Genomic DNA, 14388 nt, shown 5'->3' with positions numbered 1-14388 from the left:
ACGAAGGCTCCCTGTTTTAAACCCAGTAACATATCAGGAGTCACTTTGGGTGACACCATATGAACAAGCCCATTGAAAAAGATGTGATAGGATGAGAAATAGATGGATCTTGTCCAATAATTGGCTCGTGTACTCTTCCCTTTTAGCTATCTATTTTAGATACTTAAGAACATGTAGTGTTTATTTTCTCAGGGGCCAAATCCCAGATAGGAAGGTTTTGTAGTCTGGAAAATTAGTTTCTTTGTGGCTAATTCACAGAAATATCCTCTGTATGATCGAACTTACAAGGAGAGATCTGTTAGTAGCAAAACAAGTACAGTTGATAGATGTCCTGCTGTCAAAATGCATTGAAACTCATTAAAGCTCATATTAGGACTGCACAGAAATAAATACCTGGGGTTTATGTTTTAAATATTTAGGATGGCTAGATTTAAGACTAAATGATTTTTATTATAACTTGATCTGTATTTAATTCTAGTAACGTTAGTTAAATTGAGCCTTTAATTATTCTAAGTATGCTAAGTTTGTCATAATGTATTTAAAAAAATGTTACTGTTTGAATAATAGTTCAATCTTCCTTTATTAAAAGCATGTTTTAATATATTTCATCATAGTTATGTGACCTTTCTGTAGTCTGTCTTGCTGATATATCTAATGAAGGAAAAATAATTTTGAAGCAACCTAGCTGTAAAAATGAGACTGTAGAATTTCATCTGTTTATATTCTGATATTTAATATAAACCACAGCCTAATTTTCTGTGAAAAGGGAAGAGGAAGAATATAGTAGAAGACAACTGTGGCAAATAAAGATATGAGAAAGGAAACAAATAAATAGAAAAGATAAAGTAGCAGCTGCAGAATAATCATATGGCATAAAAAAACTAAGATAAGCAATACATTTCCCAAATCCAAAGAGTTTCATTGTATGCATTAGTGTTTTTTTAACCTGGCTCTTTTAAGGCTGCTCTTTAAAAATGTGAGATAAAGTTTAAATACATACATACATACATATATATATACTATATACAGTCTCTCTCTCCCTCCTTCCCTCCCTCCCTCCACTATTATAAACCACTAACCACTATTATAAAAACTTATGAATTTAAATTTCATACAGTAATTCAAATTTGATAAATATTTAATTGTAGACCTGTTTAAATTTCAGTTTTTCGCATTCAGTTGATTCTAGGAAACAATTCTGGGAAACAAATACCTTGCGTTTCAACCAAATTAAATGTAGTACCATAGATGCTCATAGGGGACAGTGTGAGGAGATTTCATATTGGCAGTTAGAACATGAGGTTTATTGCTGTAAACATTGTGTAGCCACAGTTCCTTGCTGCTTGTGCAAATTTCTATGAATTAGCTTTTAAAACTGGAAGTATATACGGTACTTCCTCTTACTGTATACCTAGCTTGCAAACAAAGAGACACTTTTTTCAGAGTTCTATGTGAGAAATTCTACTCTAGACTAATTAATTGAAGTTGGGTTCTGTTGTAATCCAATATATCAGCATTTTTAGTGAAACTTAAGTTACGTCAACTTATTCTGTATCTAAACCTATGTACTATCAGTTATAATTACATGCAACAATATGTTAAACATAATGTGTAAGATTATTTTAAAAATTAGTTACAGTATTTTTGTCTCTGTTGTTTGCAGTATATGCATTTGCTGGCAAAGTTTAATGCTTCTTTTTTAGTTCTCACTAACTATTAGATAAAGATTTATATCTCAGTTTGATTTAGTTTGAAAAAAAATACCCTTTTCCCTAGGTATAGAACAGGTGACTTCCAGGATAACTTCCTTTCATAGGCATTGACAGGGGTGGGATGCAACCGGTGTTACTACCGGTTTGGTGACTACGTCAGAGCTACCAGTTCTATAGAGCCGGGCAGAATAAGTAGCATCCTACCCCTGGGCATTGAACTTGGAATTTGGTCTCAAGGGAGTGAGTGGCTCAGTAGTTATAGGTTTGTATTGTAATCATCATTTAGAATTATTTACCACACAGTTCCATTTTTTAAAATTGTAATGGAAGATCAAGTGATTACAGTAGAAATGATTTAATGATAACATAACCTGTGGCTTTGTTTCATAATTAAAATAATTATGTACATCGTTCTCTAAGCAGCTCAGAGTCACCTTGAATTGCCAGATAGGCGGCAAATACATTTGATAATAATCATAAATGTGATCATATTTAGTGTGATCAGTAAAACACTTAAAGCAATTAAGTCCTAACAATTTAAGAATCAAAAGTACAAAATAAATAACCCAAATGCAAAAAAAACCCAACCAGTGAAACAAACAAAAAATCCAATATAAAAAAAAATTAAACCCCCCAAAAACAGTCCTCCATAGTTTGGGAATATATATTGTATGTACATTTTCTTTTCTATTTGATGAACTGATTTATGATGTCTCCTGTTTAAGTGCCTTATAAAACTCAAAAACTTATACTAGTTGTATTCTAATATACAATATGGTATTGCTTACCATGGGTTTTAAAATGAGGACCTCACTTTTTTCTGACTTCCTACCAGCTTTCCCATTGATTTGTCTTGTGGGAAGCCAGCAGGTAAGATTGCAAATCACAATTACGTGATTGCAAGACACTGCAAGAATCAGAAATGTGGGCCAGTTGCCGAGGACCTGGTACCAAGATTCCGACAAATGAACCCAACCAGTTCAGCACTCTGAGATTTGTAGTTTTCTCAAAGAACCATTTTATTGAGTACATCATATTGGCCCATTTGAAAGCAAAACCAGCTCTAAATATTTCCTGTGGTTTCTGTATAATTAAAGAATAGATAATTCCCTCCCTCAGTGTCACAGGTCACATTGTCCAATTAGGTGTTCTGGTGCCTCTTTGGCAACTTCCCACGGACTCTGGCCAGCACCTGTTGCGATGACCTTGGTTCCCACGGGATGATGTGTTGCTGTCTAGTCTGACATTCCAGAGCTCCCCCCTCCCACCAATGTGTGGCAGCTGAGAAAAGGAAAGATGGCTGTGGAGGGCCTGATCCGTTTTCAAAGTTGACACCTGGATTGCAATCATGTGATCGTGGGGGCACTCTGACAACTGAACTTTGAGAACCAATCATAAATACCATTTATTCAGCACTATTATGAGTTTGAATGGTTGCTAAATTACTGGTTATTAAACAAAGACCACCTATACGTACATGCCATTGTGTACATCAACCCTATGTCTAGTATAAAATTAAAATGCCAATTATAAGTATTCAGTAGTTTTAGAAGGTTGTTTGCAGCATCTTGTTCAACAGGTTCTTTTTTTGGAACATGGGATTTGCAAAGACCTAGTAATACTTTCCCTATTTCATCATTTGTGGTTTGATGCAGTTGTGTCGGTGTGCAGAAAAGGTTTAAATTTTTGGATTGATTTAGTAGGCAATTTGTATGGCGTTGTATTTTTATTGTACATATTTCTCCTGAGTTCTGTGAATTATCAGAAGTTTACAAAATGATTTATGAATAACCACACAAATTAATAGTTCATCGATGAGATTTTATTCCATCCTATTACAGTCAACCCATGTAGTTCATAATCCAATTATATGGAGGATAAAAATATTCATATAAAACAATACAATAATAATATCACAACCTATTGCTAATTATTGTAATACTGTGATATCCTTCATCCACATTTATTTGTAGTGCTTCACATTTTAAACTAGGCAATGGGGGAAATGACTAAGGACCTTCCAGAATAGTCATGACTTGATAAGATTCTGGAATATTCTAAAGGGTAGGCTGATGTTCATTCCGGAGCAAATTACAGTAACAGAATGCTTGATTCTATGCCTCCCCTTCTTGGATACCACAGTATATTGAGATCCATAGCAAACATTCTCTGTTTTCATGCATTCTGTCCTATAAAACATCTGTGCAGCTGCATTTTGTACCAGCTGAAGTTTCAAGGTGGACTTTTAAGGACAGTATCATATAGAGTAAATTACAGCAATCCAGCAGAAAGGATGGGAGTGACTGTCTTTTGTGTCCTTTACTTCAGGAAATACCACATCTCTCACACCAGCCAAAGTTGGATAAAGATCAACCTGGTTATGGCCTCTACTTGATCCTCAAACAAAAGCCATCAGCCCAGGAGGTCCCCCAAGCTGTTCTTTCAAATTAAATACAACCTAGCCCAGAAATAAAGCCTTTCCAACCGTTTTCCACTTAATAACTGCAGTAGAAGGGAATGTGCTCAACTGCAAACACTGGACAAATCAGATAGTTTCACTGTCAAATATTAGCATTCAAACAGGAAGTCAAATGATTAAAATATATTAATTTTTGTTACCATTATGATATATAACAGTAGCTGTCTGTTGTGGATGTACCATAAAAGACTTTATGGCTTGTGAAATGGTACTAATGTGTAGATCAGCCCTTTAAACATACCCAAATACTAATTTACCAGTGAAGTCATAAAAGAAAATATATGCCCTTTTTTCATGGATTAAAATTTTACTAATTAAAGCAAATTAATATAAGCAAATGTACTTAGATTAATAAAACAGAATGGAATTACATAACCTCTAAAGTTGTGGCAATTTTTTTAATTTGTCAAGAGTGTTTTAAATAAGTTGCATGTTACATGCTATGTTGAATCAATATGTTTTTCTTATGTTCCATTGGGAAAATGAGCTCATCTTTTTTCTTTTTGGATTTGTTTAGGTACGACACAGAGTATCGGATCAAATCATGGCCCTGAAGATGAATACACTAAGCAGTAATCGTGCAAATATGTTGAAAGAAGTTCAGCTCATGAATAGACTTTCACATCCAAACATATTAAAGTAAGAAAAGGTGTGTGTGTTTGCATGTATGTGATTGTGTGCTCACAGGTGCATCTGTCTGTGTAGGTTCAAATTAATTTTAATTTTACTACATGCCGCATATGGTCCTTTATGTTTTAAATATTCTTTTTGGAAGCTCAGAAGCCAATGTTGTCTCAGGCTTATGTATATTCTTAGTTCCTTGTCTCTTTCTATTATTCTTAATCCTTTCTGTTCGTCTGTGGGTCTTCTTTCTATTCACTTGCCTCCTGGATCAAATAAATTTATGAAAATATTAGTGAAAAGCAATCAAATAATAGTTTAATCAAGCATGTTGGCACAAAAAAATCACACTTCAAATTGTTATGGCATGGGAGTCAAGTTTTGACTTGTTGAAGACCTAACCATATAGCCTCTATGCATGTAGATACAGCATTTCCCCTGGGACTGATAGGAGTGAAGTGGGTATATATGTGCATGTGTACGCAGGTATAATCTGAGAAAGCTGTTGAATTAACTCTCCTTTTAGCACAGCTATTTCAGCATTTTAATGCTTCCTTTGCTTTAATGACCTATGGCACTAAAAGAGTCCCTTTGAATCCTTTTCACAGTCCTGCAAAATGTAAAACGTTCACATCTGTTGTTTAGGCATCTGTTTGAAACATAAGGACCAAATGTATTGGAGTAGTATATGAATGTTCAGTCTAAATACTGATGTACATGTAGGGTTCATTCTTTTGTACAGATTGAAAACTGCTACAAAGGTCAGGAAGTAAGTATTGCTTGCATTAATTGCTTTCCTAATCACTTTTATCTCTCAGGTTCATGTCTAGACTAATTAGGGAAATACGTTAGCTATGAGGAACCTTGCATTAATGTTACATGCCCTTGAAATATGTTATGAATGCTATTAACTTCTATACACATAACTACTAATTTAATTTTTAGCTTGCACTGGAAATTTCTGGAGTATAACTGAATAGAATTCATGGAATGTTAGAAAACATAAATTTATTAAACTTTATTTAGTAAATGTTTATGCGACCCATTTCCCCTATAGGTGACTCTGGGCAGCTTACAGATTATATAAAGACAAGTAGAAAAATAAAGTATTAAAACTATGCAAATTAAAAATTTAAAACTATACAAAAAAAACAGGACAGGGATAAAGTCTTCTTACCCCATTAATACTTCCTACGGTGAGTGCCCCCCTTCAGGCCCCAAGCCAACTGGCAAAACCAAGTTTTAATCAGGGCTGTTTTAACACAAGGGCCTGATAGGCATAGGAGCCCCATACTAATCTGTGTATGTTAACCCTTCAGTGCACCTTGTATCATATATTTATGATATACATATTTATTACATTTTACTGCATTTTTATTAATACTAACATGCATTAATAGAAATTAACACTGATTTTTTCGCGTAGATGATGAGGTGAGCCTGCACATTATTCTGTGCAGGCTCATCATTCTGTTCAATCCAATGAGTTCATAGATATATCTAATGAACCTAATGACATACTTATTGATTATATTTATACGTTGTAGGTGAACATAGGTATAGGGCTATGCATAGATTATTAGTGATTAAATCTGAGGTTCATTCACAACATTGAACACTTGTACGCTAAGCATGTAGTACTTATTTTATCGACCATTTACATTTTTATTCCTGTGAGTAGTTGTCATAGGGGCCCTAGTACACTGCTTTGCCCAGGGCCCATAATGCTGTTAAGATGCCCGGTTTTAATACCTTTCCAGAAGGTCAAAAGGGCGATAGCAGTTCTCATCTCCATTGGTAAAGTATTCCACAGGGATGGGGCCACGGTAGAAAAGGCTCTTCTCCCTGATCCTGCCTGCCAGAATTCCCTAGCAGATGCATCTGGAGCAGACTTCTTCCGCTGGCGCCAGTGGGCCAAGCTAGTCCCATTGGGGCAAGATGGCCTCTCAGATAAGTGATGGCAGCTTGTCCAGCTTTAAAGGGTAGTAGCAAAAATAATCAAAAACTCAACATGTATAGCTGTAAATATTTATTATGTTTATATTAAAAAATCTAAAGCAAATTCCATTCAAATTTTATGCTACCTAGAATACATATTCCTATTTTAAAAATCTTTTAAAATAATAAATATATAAAAATTTTAAGTAGTATGGTGGATGTTGGATCTCTTCTTCCTTTATGTGAGTTGGAATCAAGGAAATAATAAATATTCTGATATAATGTATTGCTTTAAAATATAATACAGAATAGTCTGTATGCAGGTCATATGTAACCACTAATCTGCATTTTTCTCCACATCATGCACCTTAAATTCAGTTGTAAAATAGATTATCTTTGGATGTACCGTTTCTAGCAAAAATAAGAGTACAATTTGATACACCACGCTTCTGTGAGAAAAAATGCATTATTCATTCCTATTTTCTTGAGCTAATATTTTTGGCCTTGCTCTTCTGCCCTAATGATATTACCAAGAAACTTCCCTGCAATTTTAAAAAATATTGGCTGCTAGACTATTTGCTAGTCCTTTGTTACATCCAGATTGTAGCTATTTACATCCTTGTTTTGAAAGATAGAGGTACAAGCAGGGAATGTACTTCTTTCTTCAATCTCACCTCAGGGGGTAAGATGTTCCAAAGGGGAGGAACCACAGGAGAAAAAACTCTTCTGGACTCTAGCAGCCAAAATTCCCTGATTGACAGAGCCAACAACATGCCCCCTCTGCCAGTATCAGTGGGATGGGCCAGTACCATTGGGATGGATTCCTCAAGTAACCTGGCCCCTTTAAAGGTAATAGCCAACACCTTTAATTGCACCAGGAAATAAACTGACAGTCAGTGCAGCTCACAGAGCAGTGGAATAACATGGATCACCCTAGGGACCCCAAGAACTGCTCATGCAACCGCACTTTGACAAGTTGTAGCTTCTGAATGCTCTTCTAAGGGTAGCCACATGTAGAGTGCATTGCAGACTCTGAAATGTGAGATGACCAGGACTTAAGTGACTGATACAGGCACTCCCTATGAAGGAAGGGTTACAACTAGCATACAATGCAAGATTGGGAAAAGGCTCTCCTAGCTGTGACTGCCACCTGCTTTTGAGGTCCAGGAGAACCCTGAAGTTGTGGACCAGATATGTTTGAGGTAGTGCAACCCCACCCAGAATTAAAGTCTTGAAGCTCTGTGCCTCCAAACCCATTCAGTTTTGCCAGGATTCAGCCAAAGCCTGTTGTCCCCATCTGGGCCCTGACAGCCTCCAAGTTCCATGAGAGGATAATGACATCAAAGACCTGGAGGCTTTCACTGTCCAGGAAGGGCAAAGATCTAATTGACAGGTGGTTCCATCTCTTAAAGTTTCATCTCCCAAGGAAAGTTTAATAAGTTTTTCCCCCTCATTGCAGAGAACTGATGATCTTTGTGGTCCTTTCCAACCCAATCATTCTATGATTGACATTAATATTTTAAAAAATGTGAACACGAAATCTCAAGATTAAAAATATAAAACAAGCATTTGTGTAGATAATAAACTAAGTCACGCATGATTTGTGTGTTCTTTTTCTCTAAATGAATCAGCTTAGTTTGGGGAGAAAATGAAGTTATAAAATCAGAATAAATAGTTATGCTTCCAAAACAATCATGTTTAATTTTGTATCTAATTTAGAATGTACTGTTAGTCATTCTCTTAACTCTGTATTGTCAGACTTAAATTATTAAAGCATCTTGATATGACATATGCTTATTCAAAGGTTTTAATTTAAAAAAATTAAGTTATGTTAATTTTTATTGTTTTTTTCTTTGATTTTTGTGAGTCACCCAGAGTTATTGAAAAGTGGATGGTATACAGATTTAATAGAGTAGTAATACCATCACTGTATACCATGCCAATACATTATAACATCCTATGTTCTTGGGAAGAACTTGAACTTGAACACCAACACCAGCTAAAGAACTGGCAGCTCTGATGTCACATTATTGTGTATACAATAGCAACTTTGCCAGAGGTTACTATATATTACAGAATATTCAGAATTGACACTGGTAAAATTTATAAATCACTTTCTACTGGTGTTTGCTTTTGTAACCTTCTAAACAGATGATTGAGTTATTACTACTTGTGTTATGCCTCCATAGTTGAACATTGCTGATAGTAGTTTTCTCTTAGAAATGAGCTTTTACTACATGCATTTTACAGAAATGATTTATTTGTATCCTGGTTTAAAGTATCTGGTATTTATTTGTTTTATAACCGTGCCAAGGAAAATATAAATTGCTTTGCATTTGAAAAATTTCAGCTTCAATTCCTGGCATTTCTCAGTTAAAACCATTATTGATTATCAGTGCTGGGAAAGTTCTCTTATCAAAAGCCTTGAGAAATTGTTGTCAGAATAGATAGTATTGAGCTAAAAATAAAAAATGGTTAACTGAGGATCTGGCATGTGCTCTTTTTCTATTTGTAATGAGTTTAATTCTGCAGTTCTTCATTTTTTACTTTGCTTGGTTTTTGTAGAAAATGTGGCTATTACTAAAACCTCTTCAAGTACCTAAGTTCCCCCAAATAAGAGACATTAGAAATATTTTAAGTGTAGTTATTTTTTTCTTATTCTACCTTTATTTTATAAATAACTCAAGGCAATGAACATAAGTGATGCCTCTTCCTCCTCCTATTTTTCCCCACAACAATAATCCTTTGAAGTGAGTAGGAGAATTGTGACTGGCCCAGATTTACTTTATAGTTACACAAATCTAACAATTCCCTTGCTAATTAAACCCATTCTGAGCCAATTAAACAAAAATGAGTCATTCCAAATGTTCCTTTTTACATTTCATCTGTTTTTGTTTATTACAAAAGAATCCATATTTTGGGAGTATTATTGTATGTTAGTATTTAGGAAGGAATAAAATATTATAATTCTTTCAGCAAGTTTTGCAGAAGAATATTGTAGATTGGAAAAGAATCTGGATCAGATAATGTATTTCTGAATCCATCATAATAAGATTTTAATAAAGTTGTGAAAGTAAAATTCAGACATATCATGTAAACACTTTCAGATAGGGGGATCTTGCAAAAGAGCTTTATATGGACATAGAGATCCAATATATACTGTTAGTCTTTCTATTTGCTAATTATTCCAACACACTTTTAAAGCCACCACTCCTGTTTTACACTATTGTTGCCATTTGCAAATTGTTTCAACATAGTATTGTTTACCTGTTGGTGAGTTTGGAGCTTTCAAAAAATCTTTTTCTAAAGATAGCTGAATCCAGAGGATGTCAGTCCCTCAATGCTAGCTTTTTTCTACTTCAGAGGCCCATTACTGCATTTATTGCTCTTAAAACTTAATACTCCAAGAATTCGCAGCCTTCCCCTTTTCCAGCACAAAGCAAATAGGTTTCTGGAGTTTCTTTCAAATACATGCCTAGTCCATGTTTTCATCACATTTATTTGCATATTTCTGGTGACATGCAAAATGCTTTGCTTCACAGACTTCTATGGAGGTGATTAAAAGGAAAGATTCAGTTTTTAAAATTAATTAGCACATCAAGAGGTTTAAAAAGCCTTCTCTTCATTATGTGCCAGATTGGCACTGCAGAGTGAACCCTAGATATGCAATACTGTTTTTTAAAAAAAAAAAATCTATGAGGTGTTCTTCCAGCAAATTGACAGCTTTCCAGTGATGATCAAGAAATGGAGGTTAATGTCATCTCTGATTTGCAGTCACTATGCAAGGTAAAAAAAATCATATTTGGAAGAGCTGATAACTTAATTTCTACAGTTCTTCAATTTCTTTACCTAAACCAATATGTAACTTGTTTTTCTACTTTGATAGCCAGTCTTTTCTCTCCCCAAAGCTGACTAGCAACAAAAGGATTAAAAAGTTGCAATTAAATTAAAACACTGAGTTAGTACTTTGATTAAGATCTTAGTAAACAGGAAATAAGTACTTATAAGAAATAAGTGATCCTTTAAGTATCAGATAATTTATAATTTTATAGGTTAAAAAACTATCATGAATTATATTTAGAAACCATTTTTTAACAGTGAGATATTTCATTTGGTAGATTCTGTTAACTACACTGAGAATTTAGAATTTAAATAAATTTTCACTAAAGTTTTGTGTGTAATTTGAAATTATGGATCCATATCTTTAAATATTATTTCTGGCTGCAAAATTGTTTTCCTAACTACATGAAACAGTTGGAAGTCGTACCTAGTAACTAGTACATGTATGCTCTGTTTAGATTAAACTTAAGAAATTTCAGGAACAATTTCTATAATAAAGTTGGTTTTCCAGTGCATCTTAATATGTTTCTTTCTGAAAAGCTGACATAGGAAAATAAAAATTTCATAACATTTCATAAATTGACATTCAGTCAGCATTTTCTATTTTTACAAAGAGGTTGTGAAAGTAAATTTTGAAAAACAAAAAGGAGGTTTTTAGCTTTACGTTCCATAATTAATGATATTTCCTTTGAAACTGAATATTCCAAAATATAATTATATTAACCACTTTATACTAGCACAACCACAATCACTTGAAAGTAAGTTTTCATCAAAGAATCCATGTGCTACACTAATCCAGTCTAATTAAATCTAGATTTAACTTTAATTACAAGTTAAAGTAGTAGTGTTTTACACACACACACACACACACACACACACACCGATATAAACTGGTTTTCTTATTTTTGCTTAGTTTCTTATTTTTTCGGGACTCTAATTTGATTAATTTGGGGATGTGTTTGATCTTGTGAATCCTGAGGAAGAGAACAGCAGTTTAGACTCTGTCCCTTCCTGATTAGTGAAAGCCTTTGAGGAGGTGGCAGGAGCTAAGTTGGGACAATAGTGAATTCATCTTTGAGAGGGGAGGTATCACTACTCTCTTTGAAACCATACTCTTTAAGAAACTATCATTCAGTCTGATATATTGGACAATTTTTGTGGAAAGGAGATAAGAGAAAGTGGATGGGATTATACAGTAATAGGTCATCTCTGAGGAGACTGAAATTGAGGCAGAGTGACCTTCATGTTTCTGTTTGATCTGTCTATAGCTTTTGATACTATCAATCATGCTATCTTTTTGAGACATCTGGGCGGGTGTAGAAGCAGGGGAGGCATTGTTTTCTCCTCCTTTTTGAAGGGACAACTTCATTTAGTGTGGTGGGAAAAGACTGAAACCTGTGCCCCTCAATTGTGGAATGCCACAAGGCTCACTGTTCTCCTGTTTAGTATATACATGACACCACAGCAAATTCTGTTGGTACAAGCCTAGATTTTATTGATATGTTGATGATATCCAACCTGACCCCTAGATCAGTGGTGGTATTCAGCTGGTTTGCACTGGTTCGGGCGAGCCAGTAGCAAGGATTTGGCGAGGGTCGCCGAATCGGTAATAACTTCTGGCTGGCCACACTCCCGACCCAGTCACTGGTCCCCCAATCATTGGCTTGCCCTATCTGCCTGATGCTCGCTCACTCCGCTCATCTGACACTAGTCCACCCAGTCACTCCTTAAGTTTTTTTTTTCCCTCCCAACAATCAACTGTTCCTACGATCAGCTGCGCCGGGATTCCCCTTGCTTACTTACTGCTTCGCCCAGGAGTCTTTCCTGAAGCCCAAGGAGGCAAAAAAAACTCCCTCCGCCCCTCCTCCATTTTTTGCCTTCCTGGGCCCCAGGGAGGCCCCAAAACAAAGCGTATAGGGGAGCTGTGCCCCCCATGCTCCATTTTCTGCCTTCCTGAGCCCCAAGGAAGCCGCCTGGGAACAAAAACGCCTCCTGGGAGGCTTTCCTGAGGCCCAGAAGAAGCATAGGGGGGGCTGTACTGGTGAATTGTGTGCTTCTCACAGTAGGCTAATTGGAATGGCTTATAAACCCAGTAAATAAATAAAATAAGCTCACTAATAGGCAACTCAGTGCTGAGAATTAACTGCAATTCAAGACAGATTTTCATAAATACCAGCTTTTTAGTTTTAAAGGAATGATATTTGAGAATATAAAGTACCACTTTCTTTGTAAGTTAGTTTTTCAGATTTATTTCCTACTTTTATTGTTGAAATATATTTTTAGTTCTTCAATGAAAAAATCCAGAATTTGGTATTGTCCTGAACTGAATGATAAATGTATATTTGCAGTCATCTGAGATGACAGTTCAAAGCTATTTTCCCAAAAGCAATATAAAATACTAAGAACTCATTTGCATACGATATAACATCAACCATTTTGTTTTTCAGGTTTCATGATATTTAATCCGGACCTCCATTTTCAAATTCAGTTTATAAATTTTTTTGAAAATGTCTGTGTTAGAAAATGGTTAGGTAGCATAAGGAATAGCAGTTACTAAAATAGCAAAATACCAAAGAAACATTTGACAGAGGTACTTGTCTGATGTTAAAAGAAAAACAACATATTGCCCAAGAACTGAATGGTGGCAATAATGTTTAAACCAGTGGTCCCCAATCTTTCCGGCTCTGTGGACTGGCAGAAGTGGTGGCGTTGGGAGTGGGAGAGGGGATGGTTTCATGCAATTGCCTGCCAGTTGTGCGGTCCGGTTCCCAATGGGCCGCAGCCAAGTACCAGGGCGAGGACTGGGGGTTGGTGATCCCTGGTCTAAACCATAAAGTACAAAGCCAGTTCATTGTTGGTTTTTGTATACAATCATGCCTCAGACTTTCTGCTCCTGGGATGCATGATTCCATTTCACTCATTGTGACTTCTCCATTCCCATCATTTGTTCCTCAGTGCAGGAACTGTTTCTTCTCCTTCTCCCTCTTTTATGTTTCTTAAGTTTTGGCAAGTGACTACGAAACAACTGAGCTCTGGATTCCTTTCATTTTGAATAATATTTTATGTACACGTGAGACTCAAAGGTGTATTATGGATGGAGGCCAAAGTTCAGCTGCTTTCTAGCCAGAACAGGTGATTTTAGAAAATAAATACATAAATGCTGTCCTCTCCAATTCTTCCTAAAAAAAAATTAGAGACGGGAGGGTTGGTGAACAACTAGGAAGATGTGTTCATATGCAGTAAGACCTATAAATGTCATATAATTACGTTCTAGTGTATAAAATCAATACTTTCAATTAATGTAACATTTTGCAATAAATAGGACATGTTTTTTCTAATTTTGTTATAATGTTTTATTAGTATTGCATGTAAAATTATGTGTATTCTTTTGGCTACAAGTCTTTAAAATTGTTTATTACTATTTAACAAAGAATCATTTGGTACTCTGCTTAAAATGATGGATGGTATACTTATCTATATCCGCTTATTATTCCAGTTCTAATTTATTAACAAGTTTGTATCATACAGGTAGTCCTCAACTTATGACCACAATTGAGCCCAAATTTTCTGTTGATAAGTGAAACATTCATTAAGTGAGTTTTGCCCTATTTTATTACCTTTCTTTCCACATTGTTAAATGAATCACTGCCCTTGTTAAATTAGTAACATGGTTGTTAAGCAAATCTGGCTTCCCTATTGACTTGGCTTATCAGAAGGTCGCAAAAGGAGATCTCATGACTCCTGGACACGGCCACCATCATAAATATAAGTCAATTGATATGACCATGGGGATGTTGT

At 35.3% G+C, this 14388-nt stretch overlaps 1 protein-coding gene across 1 annotated transcript in view; it reads left to right on the top strand.

Annotated features, from left to right (window-relative positions):
• TESK2 (testis associated actin remodelling kinase 2) overlaps positions 1-14388 on the top strand; it is a 54101-nt gene that overhangs the window by 7050 nt on the left and 32663 nt on the right. Inside the window, exon 3 of the mRNA XM_026707008.2 lies at positions 4709-4830. Within this exon, the coding sequence (XP_026562793.1) occupies positions 4709-4830 (122 nt within the window). The remainder of the gene's footprint in view (positions 1-4708; positions 4831-14388) is intronic.

The sequence above is a fragment of the Pseudonaja textilis genome, chromosome 3 (assembly GCF_049901715.1).
Source record: "Pseudonaja textilis isolate UNSWEBS1 chromosome 3, rPseTex1.2, whole genome shotgun sequence".
Taxonomy (NCBI): Eukaryota; Metazoa; Chordata; class Lepidosauria; order Squamata; family Elapidae; genus Pseudonaja; species Pseudonaja textilis.
This window is presented reverse-complemented; position numbering and strand designations above follow the sequence as displayed.